The sequence below is a fragment of the Vidua macroura genome, chromosome 1 (genome assembly GCF_024509145.1).
Source record: "Vidua macroura isolate BioBank_ID:100142 chromosome 1, ASM2450914v1, whole genome shotgun sequence".
Classification (NCBI taxonomy): Eukaryota; Metazoa; Chordata; class Aves; order Passeriformes; family Viduidae; genus Vidua; species Vidua macroura.
The window spans coordinates 48,569,107-48,585,794 of NC_071571.1; the positions used below are offsets into that span (position 1 = coordinate 48,569,107).

Sequence of the window (16,688 nt, forward strand, 5' to 3'; positions counted from 1 at the left end):
ACACTAAAAATGCTGTCAGAAATGGCTTAAATTCTAATCAGTATTAGGGAAGTTGAATACAACTTGTGACACCTTGAAAGAAAACCAGAAATAAGTGCCTGTCTTAAGACTATTCTAGCTGCTGAACCTACCAGTGTTCTCTTCCCTCAATACTTGCTCTCTCCTGGTGTGAATGCTGAATAATTAAACAAGTCATTTGAGGAAGAGCAAAGCTTTTTGACAAAAGTAATTTCACCTTTTAATTTTCAGAGTCAGGTATGCTGTAGGAAGTGTGATAGTAATAATTCTGCTATTAATTTTAATTACAGATATTCTGTAAAGTTGAATGCTGGTTCAGAATTGGTGCAGCACTATTGCATAAAGTAAGAAAGACAAAAGGATTTAGTGTTTTTAAGACTAGAAATTGAAAAAAATTTAACCCTCAATCCTGACTCATTCAGGAAGCTTCTCAAAAAGTTCTGAATGAACTATTTGGTCACAGCATCCTCCTCAGGCAGTAGGAAGAATGAAATCCAGAGCACAAAACTTCAGGTAGCATGGGCTGAGATATCCTGTCTAAATGGAAGCATGCTTGTAGGTAAAGCTCTAAGCCTCTGGATAATTTCAACCTAAAATACTTGAACAGAAACTAATAACATTGGTGTGGATCACTTCAAGATTACAATTTTGAACTTAGTCCGACTGAAAGTGCTCCGAACTCCTTCTTGATCTGGTCCTGCTATTTCACTAAATTCTTTTTTATTTCAAAGCTTTCCAGCAACATTGGTGAGCATAGCACCACACTTATGTATCTGAAACAGCAGGGCTCTGTCCCTCCCATTCCTGTCAAGCCTCTGTGAAAATGAGATGCACCCCCCCTTGCAATGCTTTTTAGGAAAAAAAAAAGGCATTGAACACAGATGGACACCTTCCACACAAATCTGTTTCAATAACACAGTAAGCAATTACTGTTAGAGAAATAGTTTCTTCAGATAATTAGATACTTAAAAATTGAAGTTGTTTATGTTTATATAAGCAGTGAAATTATAGACAGAATTATGCAAACAAATCCATCATGGACCATGAGCTCCTGTCAGGTTGCTAATGAAGGTAGAAAGCAGCAATCTTTCTTTATAAGGTTCTCTAATGACCATGATAACATACCAATTTTTTTTTTAGTGCTACACATTTCCCTTCCCCCAATTTTTCCCCTCTAAGTATCAGTTTATAGTGACAAATGCTTTCAGAAGACAAAGAGGATGAAAGAGGCTTGAAGCTAACACTCTTCAATTATGCTGACACTGAAATGATTAAATTAAGCAAAAATTCAGTATTTCATTGTCTATTTGACTCTGATTCCTACCTAAACAAATTTACCGACTCTGGTAAAGTACATTTTGTCTTCACTTAAAATTTGTTTCAGAGATGCATTTAACAGACAATTACTTCTTCTACTTTACTGGAAGCTTTAAAGGCTTATAATACTGCTCTCCATCAGGAACCTTTTCTTCAAGACAAACACTTGCTGTTTACAGAAGATCCATGAACACTGGTTAAGAAAGGATTGTACATCCAGACAGTATTCAGATATATACTTTCCTCACATACGGACTTTCTTTGCCTACTGTACACAAACCAATTTGTTGCTTTTAGGAAAAAAAAATAGAGAGATTTCCTATGCTCTCTCGAGTCTTCTCATGATATCTGGGCCCTGAAACAAGTTATAATGGCATAATTTGTCGATTCTTGAATGTATGAGAAATCCTAACATGACTACATTAATTGCCAGAATTGGAGAACAACAAATTATGTCAAGTAGCATCTTATTTTGTCTGGAAATACTATAAAGTTTTGGCAGGAAAACTTACTATCAAAGTACTATAGATCTTAGCTTTAATCTCCTCAAAAGATTATTTCATTGCTGATGCAAAACACACTCCACAGACATTTACCTTACAACTGCGTGATAAATCAAGCTAACATCCTCTTAGAACTAGGCCCAAGCAAGAAGATAAATATTATTTTATCCATAAAATTTCTGTAGCACTCTGAAATTATCTGGAACATGAGGCAAACATACAACAATGAACCAGAGAAGGAAAAAATCATGCAAATTTGTTGCTGCTGGTTCATTTGTGAACATCAAAAAGAACAGTTGCATATCCAAAGATAATACTCATATATTTATCTAGCTCATACTTATGAAGCACTTCAGAGATGAAAAATCCTCCAAATGCTCAGCATTTGCTAAAATAGGGGAAAATAGAGACACAGATATAAAATAACACATTGCTGACTTCTTCTGTCATGACAAAATAGAAATAATTACTGATTTATCATCAATGTATCTCTATTTTTCTACTCAGACAGTAACTAGGATCAGTCTATCAAAATAGAGATAATTACTGAAGAATGAAATACTGATGATGCCAGACATGCAATTTACAGAATACTGCTAGATGCAAATACAGAAATATTTTCTTCCATGTGCTTACAAAACTGGGCACTCCACAGTATCACCTGTTGCAGAGTGCAGAAATGGAAACAGCAACATACCCAAATGGTTTGAAAAATGAGCAACTGTTTTTGAGAATACCTGCCTGAACACACCTCAAGAATCCACCTATGATGTCGAACGTATGCCATGGTGCAACAGACACCAGCTCAACCCTGACCCACTCAATGGCAACACTTTGAAAAACTTTGCACTGAGCAGCTCTGAACACGAAAATGGTGCAGAAAAAGCATAATGAAGAAGACCAACAATGTCATGAGTGAAACAAAAGTATTTTTGTTTACAGTGATACCACATTTTGGCTTGAACAGAAACAAACATAATTCAAATGGCAGGTGTTTGTACAAAAATCTTCATGGAGGACACTGTACTAGCCTTCTGCTAGAAATGGGTCACGTAGGTTCTCACATAAGCCAGCACTTAGGCAAATAAAAATAAAAAAGGTAAATAAATGCACAAAATGTTTTCAGCCTTCTCTCCAAATGATTTATTGCTGCCAGAGCTCTAATCTAATTTTAGGTGAGCACATCCTTTTTTTCTGCCCTGAAGCCATTTTAACTCAATATTGCTCTCCTTCTAGAGCCATGAGAGTACAGGCTTCCTCAGCCACCACAGATGCTGTGCAGACATTTTACTTTAGCTATTTGCTGTAAAAGTCATCAATATTGCTCCATCCTGAAGAGACCTTTTCTAACAAAAATGAAAACAAATTGCTAACATTAGATGAAACCTTGACCTCTGCATCCAAAAGTAGGGGAAGTAAGATCTGAACTCATTGTTGCTTTGAAAGCTTCTGAAAGCTCCTCCAGGCAGGCAAACTTTTAATTTTAATGAAATATTTCCTGAGCTGCCAGGCTGAGGTTGCCTCCTTGCTCGTCCTGCTGTAGGAGCCAGCCGGCAGCCAGGCAGCCAGCTGGGCTCCCGTGGGCCTGCCTGCACCGCAGCCGTCCTCTCTCCGAAGCAACAGCAAGTGATGTGAGATCTTTGGGGAAACCATTTCAGAAATAATCTTTTCATCTGCCTCCTTCCCATCTGTTCATCCTTCCCATCCTTAGTGTTCCTGTACTACACTCTGTTTCACAAACACTATTTTCCATCATATTTTCTTGTTCCGGCCCCTTGTTATCCCTGGCTCCTCATGTGCTGATCTGAAGCTAAGTCTGTGTGGGGAGGACAATGGAAGTCTGAAACACTTGCCTGTGGATTACTGTTTTCTGGTCATATACAATTATTTGTTTCCCAAATACCAAGAGATGCAGTGGAAAGTAAATCTGAACAATTCTTACACCACCTCCAAAACAAGATCTGTAGGGAACTGCAATCCGCTTCCTGTCACACTTACCACAAGCTGGGACCATGACTACGGAAAAGGATGTATCAGAGGCCAAAGGGATGAACTAGCTTGCAAAATTGTTCGCAGACATGTCTCAAGATCTGAGAATAGCTAAACACTTAAAATCATCACCACAGCAGGGAGTCTAAACTGTAGACACAATGTTTTCATTTTTAAAAAAGAGATAAAAATAATGCTTCCAACTGAGCAGGCAGCTGAAAGAGTGAATTGCAGGGAAAGACTGATGCGCTAGAGATTTTACACGAACTCCTTGACTCCAAATATTTTAAAAATATGTAAGGAAAATGATGCAGTAAACACTGAAACAAAATTAGCATTTGCATGTCTGCATTGTCTGCACTCAACAGCTCCTGTGCTACAATTTATCTTTAAAATTAGGATTTTCACACAGCTGGATCTTCTCCGGAACATCACTCGTAAGTCAGATCATCTCTTGTGCATATCACTTACCATAATCTCCACTAGGCTATAGACGTAGCATTAAACTGATAAATATGGTTTTATAACAACACAGTAGATCCAGATAATGTCATCTAAGTTGATTTGCACTTTGTTTCAAGGATCCACTATATACAGATAATAAATATGGTACCAGACTGTCAGGCAGGAGAAGCTAGAAGAGACAGATGACCTTTGTGCAATGCTTCACCCTCTTCTCTCTCAGGAATGTATGATATGAAGTATGAAAGCAGACACAGTCAGTCACCACTGACACCAACCAAAATGTCACCAATTTTATTAGAACACAAAATAGCATTAAAAAAAAGTAATGAATTGCTTAGTTATAGCTGTGTTTGCTGTGTCTTTGTCTCCCTGAGCACCTGAGAGAGTGGAACAAAATTGCTAGCAGTCACATTACGGAGATAGGTTGACAAGCTGGATGACCCCATAAGTCTTGTTCACATCTCATGTCTGGGCTCTTGACTTGCATCTTAAATGACTTCCATATCAAGGCTACTGCCGGGAATCTGCTCTTTCATTCTAAAGGGTTTCTGCCAAACTGAGATTGAATGATGAATGCTTTGTTCTACCTGGCCATCTGGAAAAACAAAACCCAGCACTCCACCTCCTCCCCCTGCGCCTGGAGTTACTGTTTGAGACACCCTATGAGGGAAGGTGCGCACTAAAGAATCAGACAGGAAATAAATAAACTTAAAAAAATCTCAAACACCAGAATTGTTTATTCCCTTGAATTGTGATGACTCCTTGACAACCACAATTCCTGCTCTCTCCCGACACACACCAGCCCAGCTCCCTCTCTGTCCCTCTTACTCTGGAGTCATCCGAAGTGGCATGACACAGCAGGAAAAGAGACCGGTTCACTGTGAGACCTGCTACTCACTCTCTTACAGTGTAACGGCCCCCCTTCCAGCTGCACAGCGCTGCGGGCAGCCAGTCCCGATGGCCACCAACCACACACGGCCTTGCTGCTCCTTGGGCCCAGGGACAGCACAAGGTGGTGGAGAACATCTGGCCCCTTCTGCATCACTGAGACCGGTCCACCACATAGGGCAGTACAAATACTTGAGGAGTACCCATGACAGAGGGCAACCACAATGGTTGGCTTGAATGTGCAGTGTGACTGCTCACATCAGCTCCCTCTCAGCTCTCTCTGTGCCCAGCCACTTGGAACATGGACACTGAGGACACAGCAACAGTGCATGAAGGACAGCAGGGATGAAGGATGCAACCCTTGCAGTTCCATTGCTCGGGATGTCCAAGCAAAAGGTTTCTCAATTTGTAATTTTCACTGTATTTTCAAAGAGAACAGCAACTAGCTTTCTCCTGTGCTGTTCAGTTAGAGCACAACCAATGGCACTGTGAGCAGCTGAAGAAGTGAGTACCAGACATACATACCTGCTTGCTGGGCAGTCTGGGGGATCTGTTGACTCCGCTGTGCGTTGTACTGAACTGAGGCAATGGGTCTGTACTGCTGAGTTGTTGAGGTAGGGTACTGACCAGATGGGTAATAATACACTGGCATCTGCAAAGAAAGAGAACAGTGAACTCTAGAGATCAAAGATTCATAAAATAGAACATAACAGGGAGGGGGAGCAGAAGATCAAATCAAGCACATTAGTGGTAATGCAATCAAGAGAAGAGGTTTGCCTCCTGTGTCTTCAAGAATTGCTGCTTGCTTTCAGCTGTGCTAGGAAAAGGACTATCAGTGCCCACATTTCTTTTCAGATACTTTAAGAAATAGGAAAAAAAAAAGAATTTTAATTGAAAGGAAAAAAAAAATAGGATTCATAAAAAGCTACATGTATATACCAAAAAAAAGTATCACAGTAACATTTTATCACAGTAACATACCAAAAGCTGCAGAAAAATAGATGCAAAGAACACCTTCTGTATCAACATAACACATACAGACAGCATGTTGAACCATTAAAGGTACTCTGGAGAAAATGGTCCAGTCAAAGCAAGGAATGGCCTGGAATACAAATATATAGTAACAAGGTGGAGAGCAAGATGGAGTGTGTGCACCCCTAACACTTGTAAGGAAATTATCAGATTGATACTTCTGTTTAACATGTACATCCCTCCTTACATGAAAATTTCTCTCTAAAGCCTTTCTTGCTCTTGTTGTGAAAACAATTACAGTTCAAAAAATCATCACAGCTGTTTTCTTGCAGGAGCTGAGTAGGCATTAAGTCAGCAAGTTCTGCTAGATGGGCTTCTTTTTTATTCTATTATTATTGTCATTACAGAGAAACGTGTACTAGATCTCCTTATCACACACGTGAATGTGAAAGTTTGAGGGTGACTGAAACAAAAGATTTTTCCTATACATGCCACACCACTGTTACTGAGACATTTGAGCTAAATAGCATTCAACTGACCCTTCACAAGTTCAAAGCACTCAAAATTTTTCATTTTCAGCTGTCAGGGATACTGTAGGCATCTGACAGAATTTCACAATGTATGGTATGAACAGACTGCAGAGGGACACAGGCTTGGGAGAACATTGCTTCTCTCTCAACTTCTGCCACAGCAGTCAGCATTTCTTAATAAATCATACAATTTTTTTCTCACTTTGTGCATAGCATTTATCCTATGTAGACATATGCACAGAGTCAGACCAAATTTTATTTTTTTCATGCAAAAACAAGAACTATTTTTGCCACTTTTATTTGCATGGAAGAAATATTCCTGATACAGATCATTCAATTTGATCATCCACAAAGTTAGCAGAGTAAAGGTAACTACTGCTAGAACATCATAAGAGAGATCAGACATTTTCCTTGGAGAATTTCCAGTCTCGGATGAGGAAAAAGAATGGCACAGACACAAAAGACTAGACAAGAATAGGCTATGGATTGCTACTCAGGCAAGTAGAAGCCTACTGAATGGGTAACTGTGGTGGGAGAAGGATTAGGATTAACAAAGCTGGACTGGGTGGTGTTGGCGAAGTTAACCCCACAGACCAACTGACAGTCAACAGCATCTGTCAATCAAGAGGCTGAACACCCATCCATTCTTCAAGGTCTATTAATTTTCTTTTCAAACAATTGATTTTTTCCCCCTCTCTCTGCTTATATCAGCCTGAGTCAAACAAGTATGAGAAAAACAAGGTTTTGACTGGAAAATGTTGTAAGCTACCCTCCCTCCAGACAGTACCCAGTGACACCTAAAGGCTAGTGCCTGCCCTCATGCCATTTGTTTTGTTAGTGACTAATGTAACAAAACAAAATGCCTTTGTAGAATGGACACCACCATTATGAATTTGTTTCTCTGCAAAGAAAAGCCACAGGGAATAGGAAAGTGGGCCCACACATTTAAGGCGCAAAATCATTCTTTAAGCAGTATAAACTGTGGACCAGGAAAGTTTTGTGTGATAAACTCATCTCGTGGACATCTCTGATCGTTCTCAGCAACACTCTGCTACAGGAGGCTTGAAAGAAATGAGGAGACCCACTCTAAGTCAAGTCAATGCAAATATCTGATCCAGCCTTGGAGGAGGGGAACTGAACAGACATTCTTTCAGAAATTCTTTATTTTCTATGAACATATTCTACAAACTAAAGAATATTAAACCCCTGTGGAAATACTCTCACTTATCCTGCCAGCAGCTTAATCTTACTTAAAGGATTTATTTTATCTCAACTTCCTCATTTTCCAGTGCAGACAAGCCCCTAGATATTTAAAATAACAAGAGCATTTGACAACAATGAGAATTATCTCTTTGGAAATGATTCTGCAGGTATTAACCTTAAAACATAACCTGAAGAATCTAAGTTTTGAAGTCAGGTTTATAGTTGAACATGCTGAGCACAAATATATAAACTGAAGCATACACTTCTTTTTTTTTACCACACACATAAAACCGCAGCTTTAGTCAAAGGGTCATCTCCTTTGATCTCATTTTCTCAATTCATTGTAGTACATTTGTTATGCAAACTACTTACAAGTTTATGAGAGTGCAATCTATCAGCATGAAAAAAAAATGTTAGTAGTAGAAGGGTAAAAAAAAAATTATTTCACTTATAAAGATTAATGGAAGAATTAGACAGTAGTCATGCACACATGACCTGAAAACAAGAGGCTTGTCTTTTGATAGGTTTTGTTGTTTTGTTTTGTGTGTGTTGTTGTTTTTGGTTTTGTTAGCTCATTTTTTGTTTGGTGGGGGGGTCAGGTTTGTTTGTTTTTTAAAAGCTCACACATTAAAAGAAGGGCTTGGTGTAAAATACAGACATGATCTAAAATAGGTCTTTTATGCTTGAGGGGCTTGGAAGGATCCATTCTCATTTATCTTGAGTACATCTCTGTGTCAGTAGCTGAAATGTTATTTTTCCTTTCTGATTCTACTTCGGTGAACAGTGGAATTAGAGGGATCAGAGATAACAACTATCACTTACATCATCTGCTCTGATCCTCTTGAATTTTTTAGTTTCTCATCACATCAGTGTTACTAAAATACTGTTTACTGTCTACTTATGTGCCCTTCAACAAAAAACATTACATTTCTGTAGCAGCCAACCAACATGCCAAATTATACTTGAGTTGCATTCCCATGTGAAATGCACAATACAACCTTCAACCTTTTGCTTGTAAGACATTTTATTTACAGAATCAGAAGGTTTCCATGGCACTAACAAGCATGCCAATGAAGCTGTGTGCTTACCCTAAAACTAAAATAAATGCACCAAATTCTAAGACTAAAATAAATTTACCACTCTAAGGCTATAACCTAAATAAATGCTACCTTCTTTAGTCTAAAAGCATAGTTTTTTGATCTTAAACCTTGACATTGTGAAAAACAATTTTTTTAGTATGATTTTTAATAATTAACTTGTTTGTAGGCTGACCATTCCACTGCATTCTATTTTTTCTCTCCTATACAATACATAAATTGTAACAGGACTGGGCATGTCATTTCAGAGACACTCATGAAATGGCAGTCAGACATTACTTTCTCCTCTTTCTAATGTACTTTGTCTCTAGATGATGTGCAGAGACTCCATGCAGCATTGGTTTTCAGCTTTGTTTTGTCCACATACATCCTGGAGCCATTATAAGGCTGGGTGTCTCTCTGGCTGCCCTCCAGCAGCATCCATGAAATTCACTGGCACCTTGTTCATTTCCTCGTGGCACGATCAGGAGTCCACATATACTTCAGGATTATTTTACTTTCATAAACTGCTTCCCTACTGGCTTGATTCAGCCATCGGACTGGTACTCTACCTTCTTTTAACACTGCTGATATCCAGGCAGGCTTGGACTAGCACCTCCATCCAGCTGCTGACACCACTGCTAATGCACTGGAAGCAGTCACATAAATGGGAGTGAAGAAGGACAAGAGAAACCCCAGTGATACATGGACACATGAAGGTGCCATTTCTTCCCAATATCTAACTGACAGGGATCAGTCATTCTTCAAGGCCTTTTCTCTTCCTCCCTGCCCCCTCCATAATAATTACAGTAGCAGGTAACAAAAAATAATGCCTTGTAAGATGTTCTCCATTATAATTTTCAAAGATCATCAAGGAAAGCCCTGCTCATTTGCAGTGACTCCCCAGTCTTCTTCATAACAAGTTTCCTAGAGAAGATATGCTATGAGTAAAGATTTTGTCTTAGGGTCATTACAGACTCTCACGGAGAGGGCTTCTGCAAAGAGACAAATGATTAAATATGACACAAAATTAATTCAGGTGAAAAATCCCTCAACATATTAATTACATCTCCAGGTCTCTCCAAGAATTCATGCCATCTCACTTTTGGATATCATTTTACCAGTATACCTTCCAGAATGAGTCAGAAGTGAAAATAACTTTTCAGGGAGGATATCCCTTCCCATTGACACAATATTAATATTTTTTCTACTTCTTCATTTGCAGAGGCAAAGACAGGCACCATTGATAAAAGTAGTACAAAGCAAAATGTGGATCCCTGTTAAAGTGTTTGGTCCATAGGTGCTACAGAAAAACTATCATAAAGAGAAGAAAATTGAAAATAAAGAAAGCAAAGATATATATGTTCGATATTCACGACAGAAAGCAAACAGTCATTTGCTGCTAAAAATCCCTTTCAGAAAACCCCAGGTAACATTTGGGATTTGGGTTGGGTTTGGTTTTTTTTTTTTTTTTTTTTTTTTTTTTTAATTGTATGAACAAAGAGAAATCCTTATTTTCATTTATTAAATTATGACTTTGTCATCAAGTTGGGGGATACCTGTGATGAAAGAAGAAGCAAAAAGAAACCCAAATGTTTCTTTCATCACTTCTTAGGCATGTAATTTCAAATTCAGTGTGTTTCTGCTTTAATACAGACTGGGAGAAAGAATCTTGGAGAGCAGCTGTGGGGCCACATTTAACTGAACTTTAATAGAAAAGCTAGTAATTTAAATGCAGTACCATTGGGTGTGTAGGCTTGAAGCATTTATTTCTCCTCCTTTGAGCTCCCAAAGGAAATTATCATACTCACAGGATCTCCACCCAAGTTTTCACTGCTATTTTCCAACAGCATACAGGGTATCACAGTCAACCTTATCAGCAGTGCATTTACAGGAACTAATTAGCCATTAAAGTCATGCCTCTTTTATACTGGTATAAATTCAATAGCAACATTTAAGATATAAAAGTGCTTTTACATTGATTGCATTGCATTGATTAATGCATCACATTATGTTTTGCTTCCATTACCATCTTTATTGCTTGCTTTTTTTCTCAGAGCCTGCCTCAGACCACCTGCTATGGTGTCTGAGAGCAGCCTTACTATTGCATCTAAGCCCCAAAGAGTAACAAAGCTGACTCAGACTGACAATACCCACAGCCACAGTGAAGCTGTGCCATGGGCAGGTCAAGAATTTGGGATCTACCTACCATGTACAGAAAGCTAAGCTCTCAGGGCAGAAGTATTACTATTTCCCAGGGGTTCACTCTTACTCTTTTTAAGAGGGATCCCCTATGTGCTATACATGTGCTGCATGTAGTATCCAAACCACTTTCTAGGACTGAAGTGAATGTATAAAAACTTGAAATGTGAATCAGAAGCTCCTGTCTGTGCATGCAGATGCAAAGAGTGGTTGCCCTCTCTCCCTTCTGGCAGAACAAGGCCACTACTCCTTCAAGGGATAGGGCCATGGGCAGCAGACACTAAACCCTGCCATGCCCTCTTCCACACGTATCTGACAAGGATTTTTTTGAACAGTAACAAGCTGGAGATGGATGTTACCTGTAGAACTAGAGGAAGCTGACAGCACTGAATTTCTCATCTTTCTACACTTCCCCCGAGGACAAACCATTCCACAGTAAAATAACTGAAGTTGTTGCAAAGCCAAAAGATATTTTTCTGCTGTCCAGTAACTTTCCACTGTGTTCAACTATAGGAGCAAAGCAGCTGGGGAATGGACAGAGACACAGTGACCATTAGACACAACAGTACTGTACTGGTCCTGCAGCAGCCTGTACATGAAAAGGCACCTCCTCATCACTTGGCCTGTGAAAAAGTTAATCTGCCTCTAAGTAGCACCAGTACAAGGATTAACTTGGAAAAGAGCTTCACCAAGTAACACTGCACTGTGCTGAGTGAAAACCCTGTGCCCTGCTGTGCATGCAGGGGTGAAATCCAATGCTCCCAGAGCAAGGCTCCGCCGGGGCAGGAGCAATGAGCAAACCTGCCCAAAGCAGCCTATGCAATGCCAGCCAAGCTGGGTCTAGCAGAGACCCCAGGGCGAGCTGAACACGTGGCCTCACTCGAGGGAGTGAAGAGGTGATGGGGGGTCCCTGTCAGGACAGGAAGCACCATCCTGCAGCCCACTCAACTCCCACAGCAAACCCTGGCTGGCAGGGGAAACATCAGTGCCTGCTGTGGTGGCAGCCTGCAAGATGGAGATGCTCACATCTACCTGCTTCACTAGAAGTGTCATGAGGTTGGATTAAATGGCTGAGGGCACCTGGGGGTTGAACATGAGGATTAAAGACTGGACAGCCTCTACTAGGAGACACAATCCAGATGGGAAGATGGATTTATCAGGGAATTTTGCTCTTTAGGTAATTTTTTTCTCCCAAATTTAAAAAAAGCACCAAACCTGCTACATTTGGCAAACCATGAAATATTTTCCTAGCAATATTTTTCTAGCAGTATTTTCAATGTTTTGTAAAAGAAATCACATTATATCGAACTTCAGCTCCTTCAAACTTCTTTTTGCCAAGCCTTCTTTCAGAAAAAATAGCTGCACATTTTTTAACCAATGCATTGCAAAAATTATGGATTGCAGTCCTCTATGGGATATCAGCATCCAGTAGTCCTCAGATTTCTTTTACTGTTAATTAGTGATCTAATTAACTAGATCCTTAGCCCACTTAAAAGATGGTAACAGTAAAAATTCTTCATTCCTATGTCAATACTGAATTCCATTAATAAACACAAGTGGAAATTTTCAGTGAGAAGCAGTAAGCAAAAACCGACCAACCAAACAACCGCTTCCAATAAGGTTTAAAATGAAGTTACATTAAAAGAAATGGTGGTTTTAAACTTTAAGATTTTTTTCTTCCAGAGGATAAAATGAAAACAAGTGAAATGCTATTAATACAATTTAAAGTAGAATTTAAATGAAGTTATTTATAATTGGATAAAGAAATTTGTCTTTTTAACGTGTATGCTTTGAAAATTGGCCAGAAAGTCATCTGTGCATTTTACTTCTTGACAGTAATCACTTTCAATATTCACTAAAGGTACCCAGGAGACAAGCAGAGATGTTTGGTAATGAACAGTAAAACATAATCAGTCTTCAGGAAGACAGCTAAAATTACTGATCTGTGACACCTCACATGTTCAAGTCAATTAAATATGATTAACGACTACCTGGGCTGATGTGCATTTTGCTTTTTTGGTACATGCACAGGGAAAAAGGAGTGTGGGCATTTACTCATCCTCCTCCTTCATATTCATGTGCAGATGTGTCATGGAGTACGAACATATGTTCAGAAAACATTTTGAGGAGAGGAAAGGAAATGATGAAACCCAGTAAACAATAGAGGCTTTGCAATCATCCTGTTGCCTAAAGACCTGCTAAACTTTTACCAGGGGGAAAAAAAAAAAAATCTGGGATTTATATTCCTTTCCTGATGTTACAAAGGGCACCGTGCCCAAGCGGCAGTGGAAGTTCTGCCTACCTGAGCAGGTGGCGGTGGCTGTTGCACGAAGCCCTGGGGCGGCGGCGGCTGCAGCACCTGCTGGGACACCGGTGGTCCTGAACCCGTGAAGCCTCCTGGGGGAAGCTGCTGGCTTGGGGAGGCCAAGATGTAACCTGTCTGCTGGGCAGGCTGCTGCAGGATGGGCGAGGGGTACACGGGGCCAGAAGGCGACTCGGGGTTGTCTCCTGATGACTGACGACTTAAGCTCATCTGGTTAAACTGCGCTGTCATGTCATCGCGCTGCGGGGCAGAAGGCAGGAGAAGAGGATATAGATGTGATGCCTGGAGCAGGCACATGAGTTAGCAGAACAAAATAGGTTCAGAGCATGAGGGGGGAAAGGAATCACTCAGCTCCGACCCATGTCAAACTTTGCAAGGATATCTAAAAAAATGGAGGCAATTAAAATGAAAATCACCATAAATGCTTTGACAAAGATTTCTAGACGGTAAGGTGAATGGCACCATTTGGCAAAATAGCCAATTATTTTGGCTCTTTCCCCCTGCCACCCTCACCTTTAATTCCAAAATGGCAAGTGAACTTTACAGTGTTCAAAAGAAGACATTTTAAATGTAAAGGGCATGAAAATAACATTATGGATACCTCTATCCCCAAATACAGAATTTGTCAGCCAAACACATGCTGGTAATTTCACCTGTGTTTCAAATTGATCCCAAGAGGAATTTAGCAGGATTCAGCTGCAGATCTTTCCCTTTTTGGACTGCTTTGAAAAACCAAGGTTGCAAACACCAAGAAAGTAAAAAAAAAAAAGCTAAGCCTAATGTTGCTATGTCAAGGCTTTTTATTCTGTGTTGGAGAGAAACAAGTTCTATATCTGACTGAGGGGGGAAAGAAAAAAAAAAAAAATCTTTGGTAGGATAAACGTACCATATAAAGTCAATGGACCTAAGCTTCATTACATGCTAGTAATAATACAGGCATTCTGGACTGTATCTGTTCATTCTTGCAAAAAGATGAATACTATTCAATGCTCTCAAGTGTATTCTTTGAAGGTCAAAGATTTACCAATGTGGCTGTGGTTCTAGGCATCTTAATTTGTGCCCATATCATAACACCTTTCAATACTTAACTTAAACTCCATGCTAATATGCTGATTACAGACAGGAAATAAGCACCATAAAAATTCCTTTTGCTCAGAATATCCATACTATTTTTTTAAAGAAGCCTCTTAATATTGTTTGCAGCCCTGTGATATTCAGTCTCCAAAACCATCTTGCACAATGCATTTAATGTCTGGAAACTTCAAAATGTGTTAAAAACGAAGCAAAACAAAATGAAAAGTTTCCTTGTGGAAAGCACTTCTGAGACTTACCCTCACATACAGAGACTCACCCTCACAACTGAGAGCAGATGTCATGGACCAATGTTTTAAACACTACTGACAGATCATCAGGTGGTGTATGGAAGTAATGCTGTTAACTTTACCGTCATCCTACATTCATATTCAGACACAAGTTGTCTCTGTGAAGTTGTTCCTTTAAAAAGCTAGGATAGTCATTACCAGAATGGCAAATGACTGCAAATGGATTCTACAAAAAAACTTCACTGAGCCAGGAATGCCTCTAGATTTTCACAAAAGAGAAAAACATCTTCAAACACATATAATCTACATAGTGTTTGTATAATGTAATGTATACTCAAGACAGTAATTCAGATGAAGTTTCATTATTAAATTAACCAATAAAAATATTAGCTTTCTTGTGACTGTCACCAGAGCAACCTGCTATTTCTGCAACAGACTTTTCAAGAGAATTAACATTACAATATGCAACTTTTGTTCAGCATGGAATATTTATTTTCCTATAAATGCTATCAATCATCTACTGTCATTAATAACATTATTTTATCTGCAAGGATCTATTCAGCTTTGCTTCCATATCTTACTATAACTATGTGACATTGGGGAAAAAAAAAATCAATCATAAACAAGATTACTAGACCAAGAGAGAAAAACAACTGAAAAAAAATCTCGTAGTGCCTCTTTAAAATGTCAGCTTCATTTCAGAACAGTATATTCTTAGCCCTGTAAGCACCAAGCCAGAATCAGACACCAGAAGAACACTCTATTTATTTTCATCATACACATTCATTGGTGCATTGTCACGATGTACAGCACACCAAACCTTCTGCAGCTAGCTCACTGCTACTCTCCCTTCCCAAGTCCTCTGATATCACCAAGGAATAAATCCAGGAAGTGGATTTAGTATATGGATAAAAGAATACAAAATAAAAAATAATGATTTCTTGAGGTCTCATCTCCTGTCTTTGTGGACACAAAAGAGGAATAACCCAAATCTCAACTATTCAAGTTAGTAATTTAAGGTCACTTGGCATTAAGTGAGGAGACATAAGCTCCTACCAGCAGGCACAACAAAATATTTTTCTGGAGGGCCTGCTAAGCATGTAGAGAGCCCTGCTGTAACATCACCCTTCAGGTTAGGTAACCAGAACCAGTGGGAATGCCCATGCAAAATGCCTGTCAGTACCAAAGCATAAAGGTGAACAGGTATTTAGACAGGGTTCTCATGTGGGACACCTGTTGCAGTGCTCCCCAGAGACCCTTGGACACACATACTCACACCTCCAAATTCAAGGAAAGAAAAAGAAATAAGAACTCTTTAGTACCACAGAAAACTGCTGTGTTGGAGAGACTGGCAGGAGATGCTGGGGAGGATAAGAAACTGCTGGATATTGGACTGACTGAGAAGATGGCTGCATTGTCTGAACAGGCTGCAAAAGAAGCAAAGGGAAAGACAATAAATTCCACCAGAGAAAGATAACCAGTACCATCACTGCCACCTTTGTTATTGAGAACAAAGACCTCAAACACAGCTCTGAAAATACAGGTGACTCATCACCAGCCTGAGTACAAGAGGTCAAGTATTGTGATTTCAGTCTTCATTTTAGCTTTATACCAAACATTTATTTATTACTGATTTTTCCGCCTCTTTTTGTGGATTTGACGGCTGTTAGATTAAATATAGCCAGAGCTATGCCTTCTTACTCGTAATGTGAGGCAAAGCCAAATTATGATTCCACATTTAATTCACAGAGATAAAAATGGAAAGCAGCATAACGTAAGTATGTATTTGAATTTCACTGTTAGTGACTGATTTATCTCCAAGTGTGTCATAGGCAAAGGAATAATGATTGTAAAGCTGCTTGGGAGAACACAAGAGTTTA

The 16,688-nt window shown here is 39.3% G+C and overlaps 1 protein-coding gene across 30 annotated transcripts in view; it reads right to left on the reverse strand.

Annotated features, from left to right (window-relative positions):
- The window catches only part of ARPP21 (cAMP regulated phosphoprotein 21), a 138,870-nt gene that overhangs the window by 30,619 nt on the left and 91,563 nt on the right, over positions 1-16,688 (reverse strand). For 26 of the 30 annotated variants that reach the window (XR_008436711.1, XR_008436713.1, XR_008436716.1 and 23 more), the window contains 3 exons: positions 16,131-16,235; positions 13,466-13,726; positions 5,706-5,832 (listed from right to left, as the gene is read on the reverse strand). Coding sequence is in view for 27 of the 30 variants with exons in the window: in XM_053975235.1 (XP_053831210.1) it covers positions 5,706-5,832; positions 13,466-13,726; positions 16,131-16,235 (493 nt within the window). In the remaining 3 variants the exon portion in view is untranslated. Of the gene's footprint in view, positions 1-4,602; positions 4,849-5,705; positions 5,833-13,465; positions 13,727-16,130; positions 16,236-16,688 lie in introns of those variants that run through there. The other 4 variants (XM_053975290.1, XM_053975299.1, XM_053975340.1 and 1 more) reach the window with 2 other exon arrangements.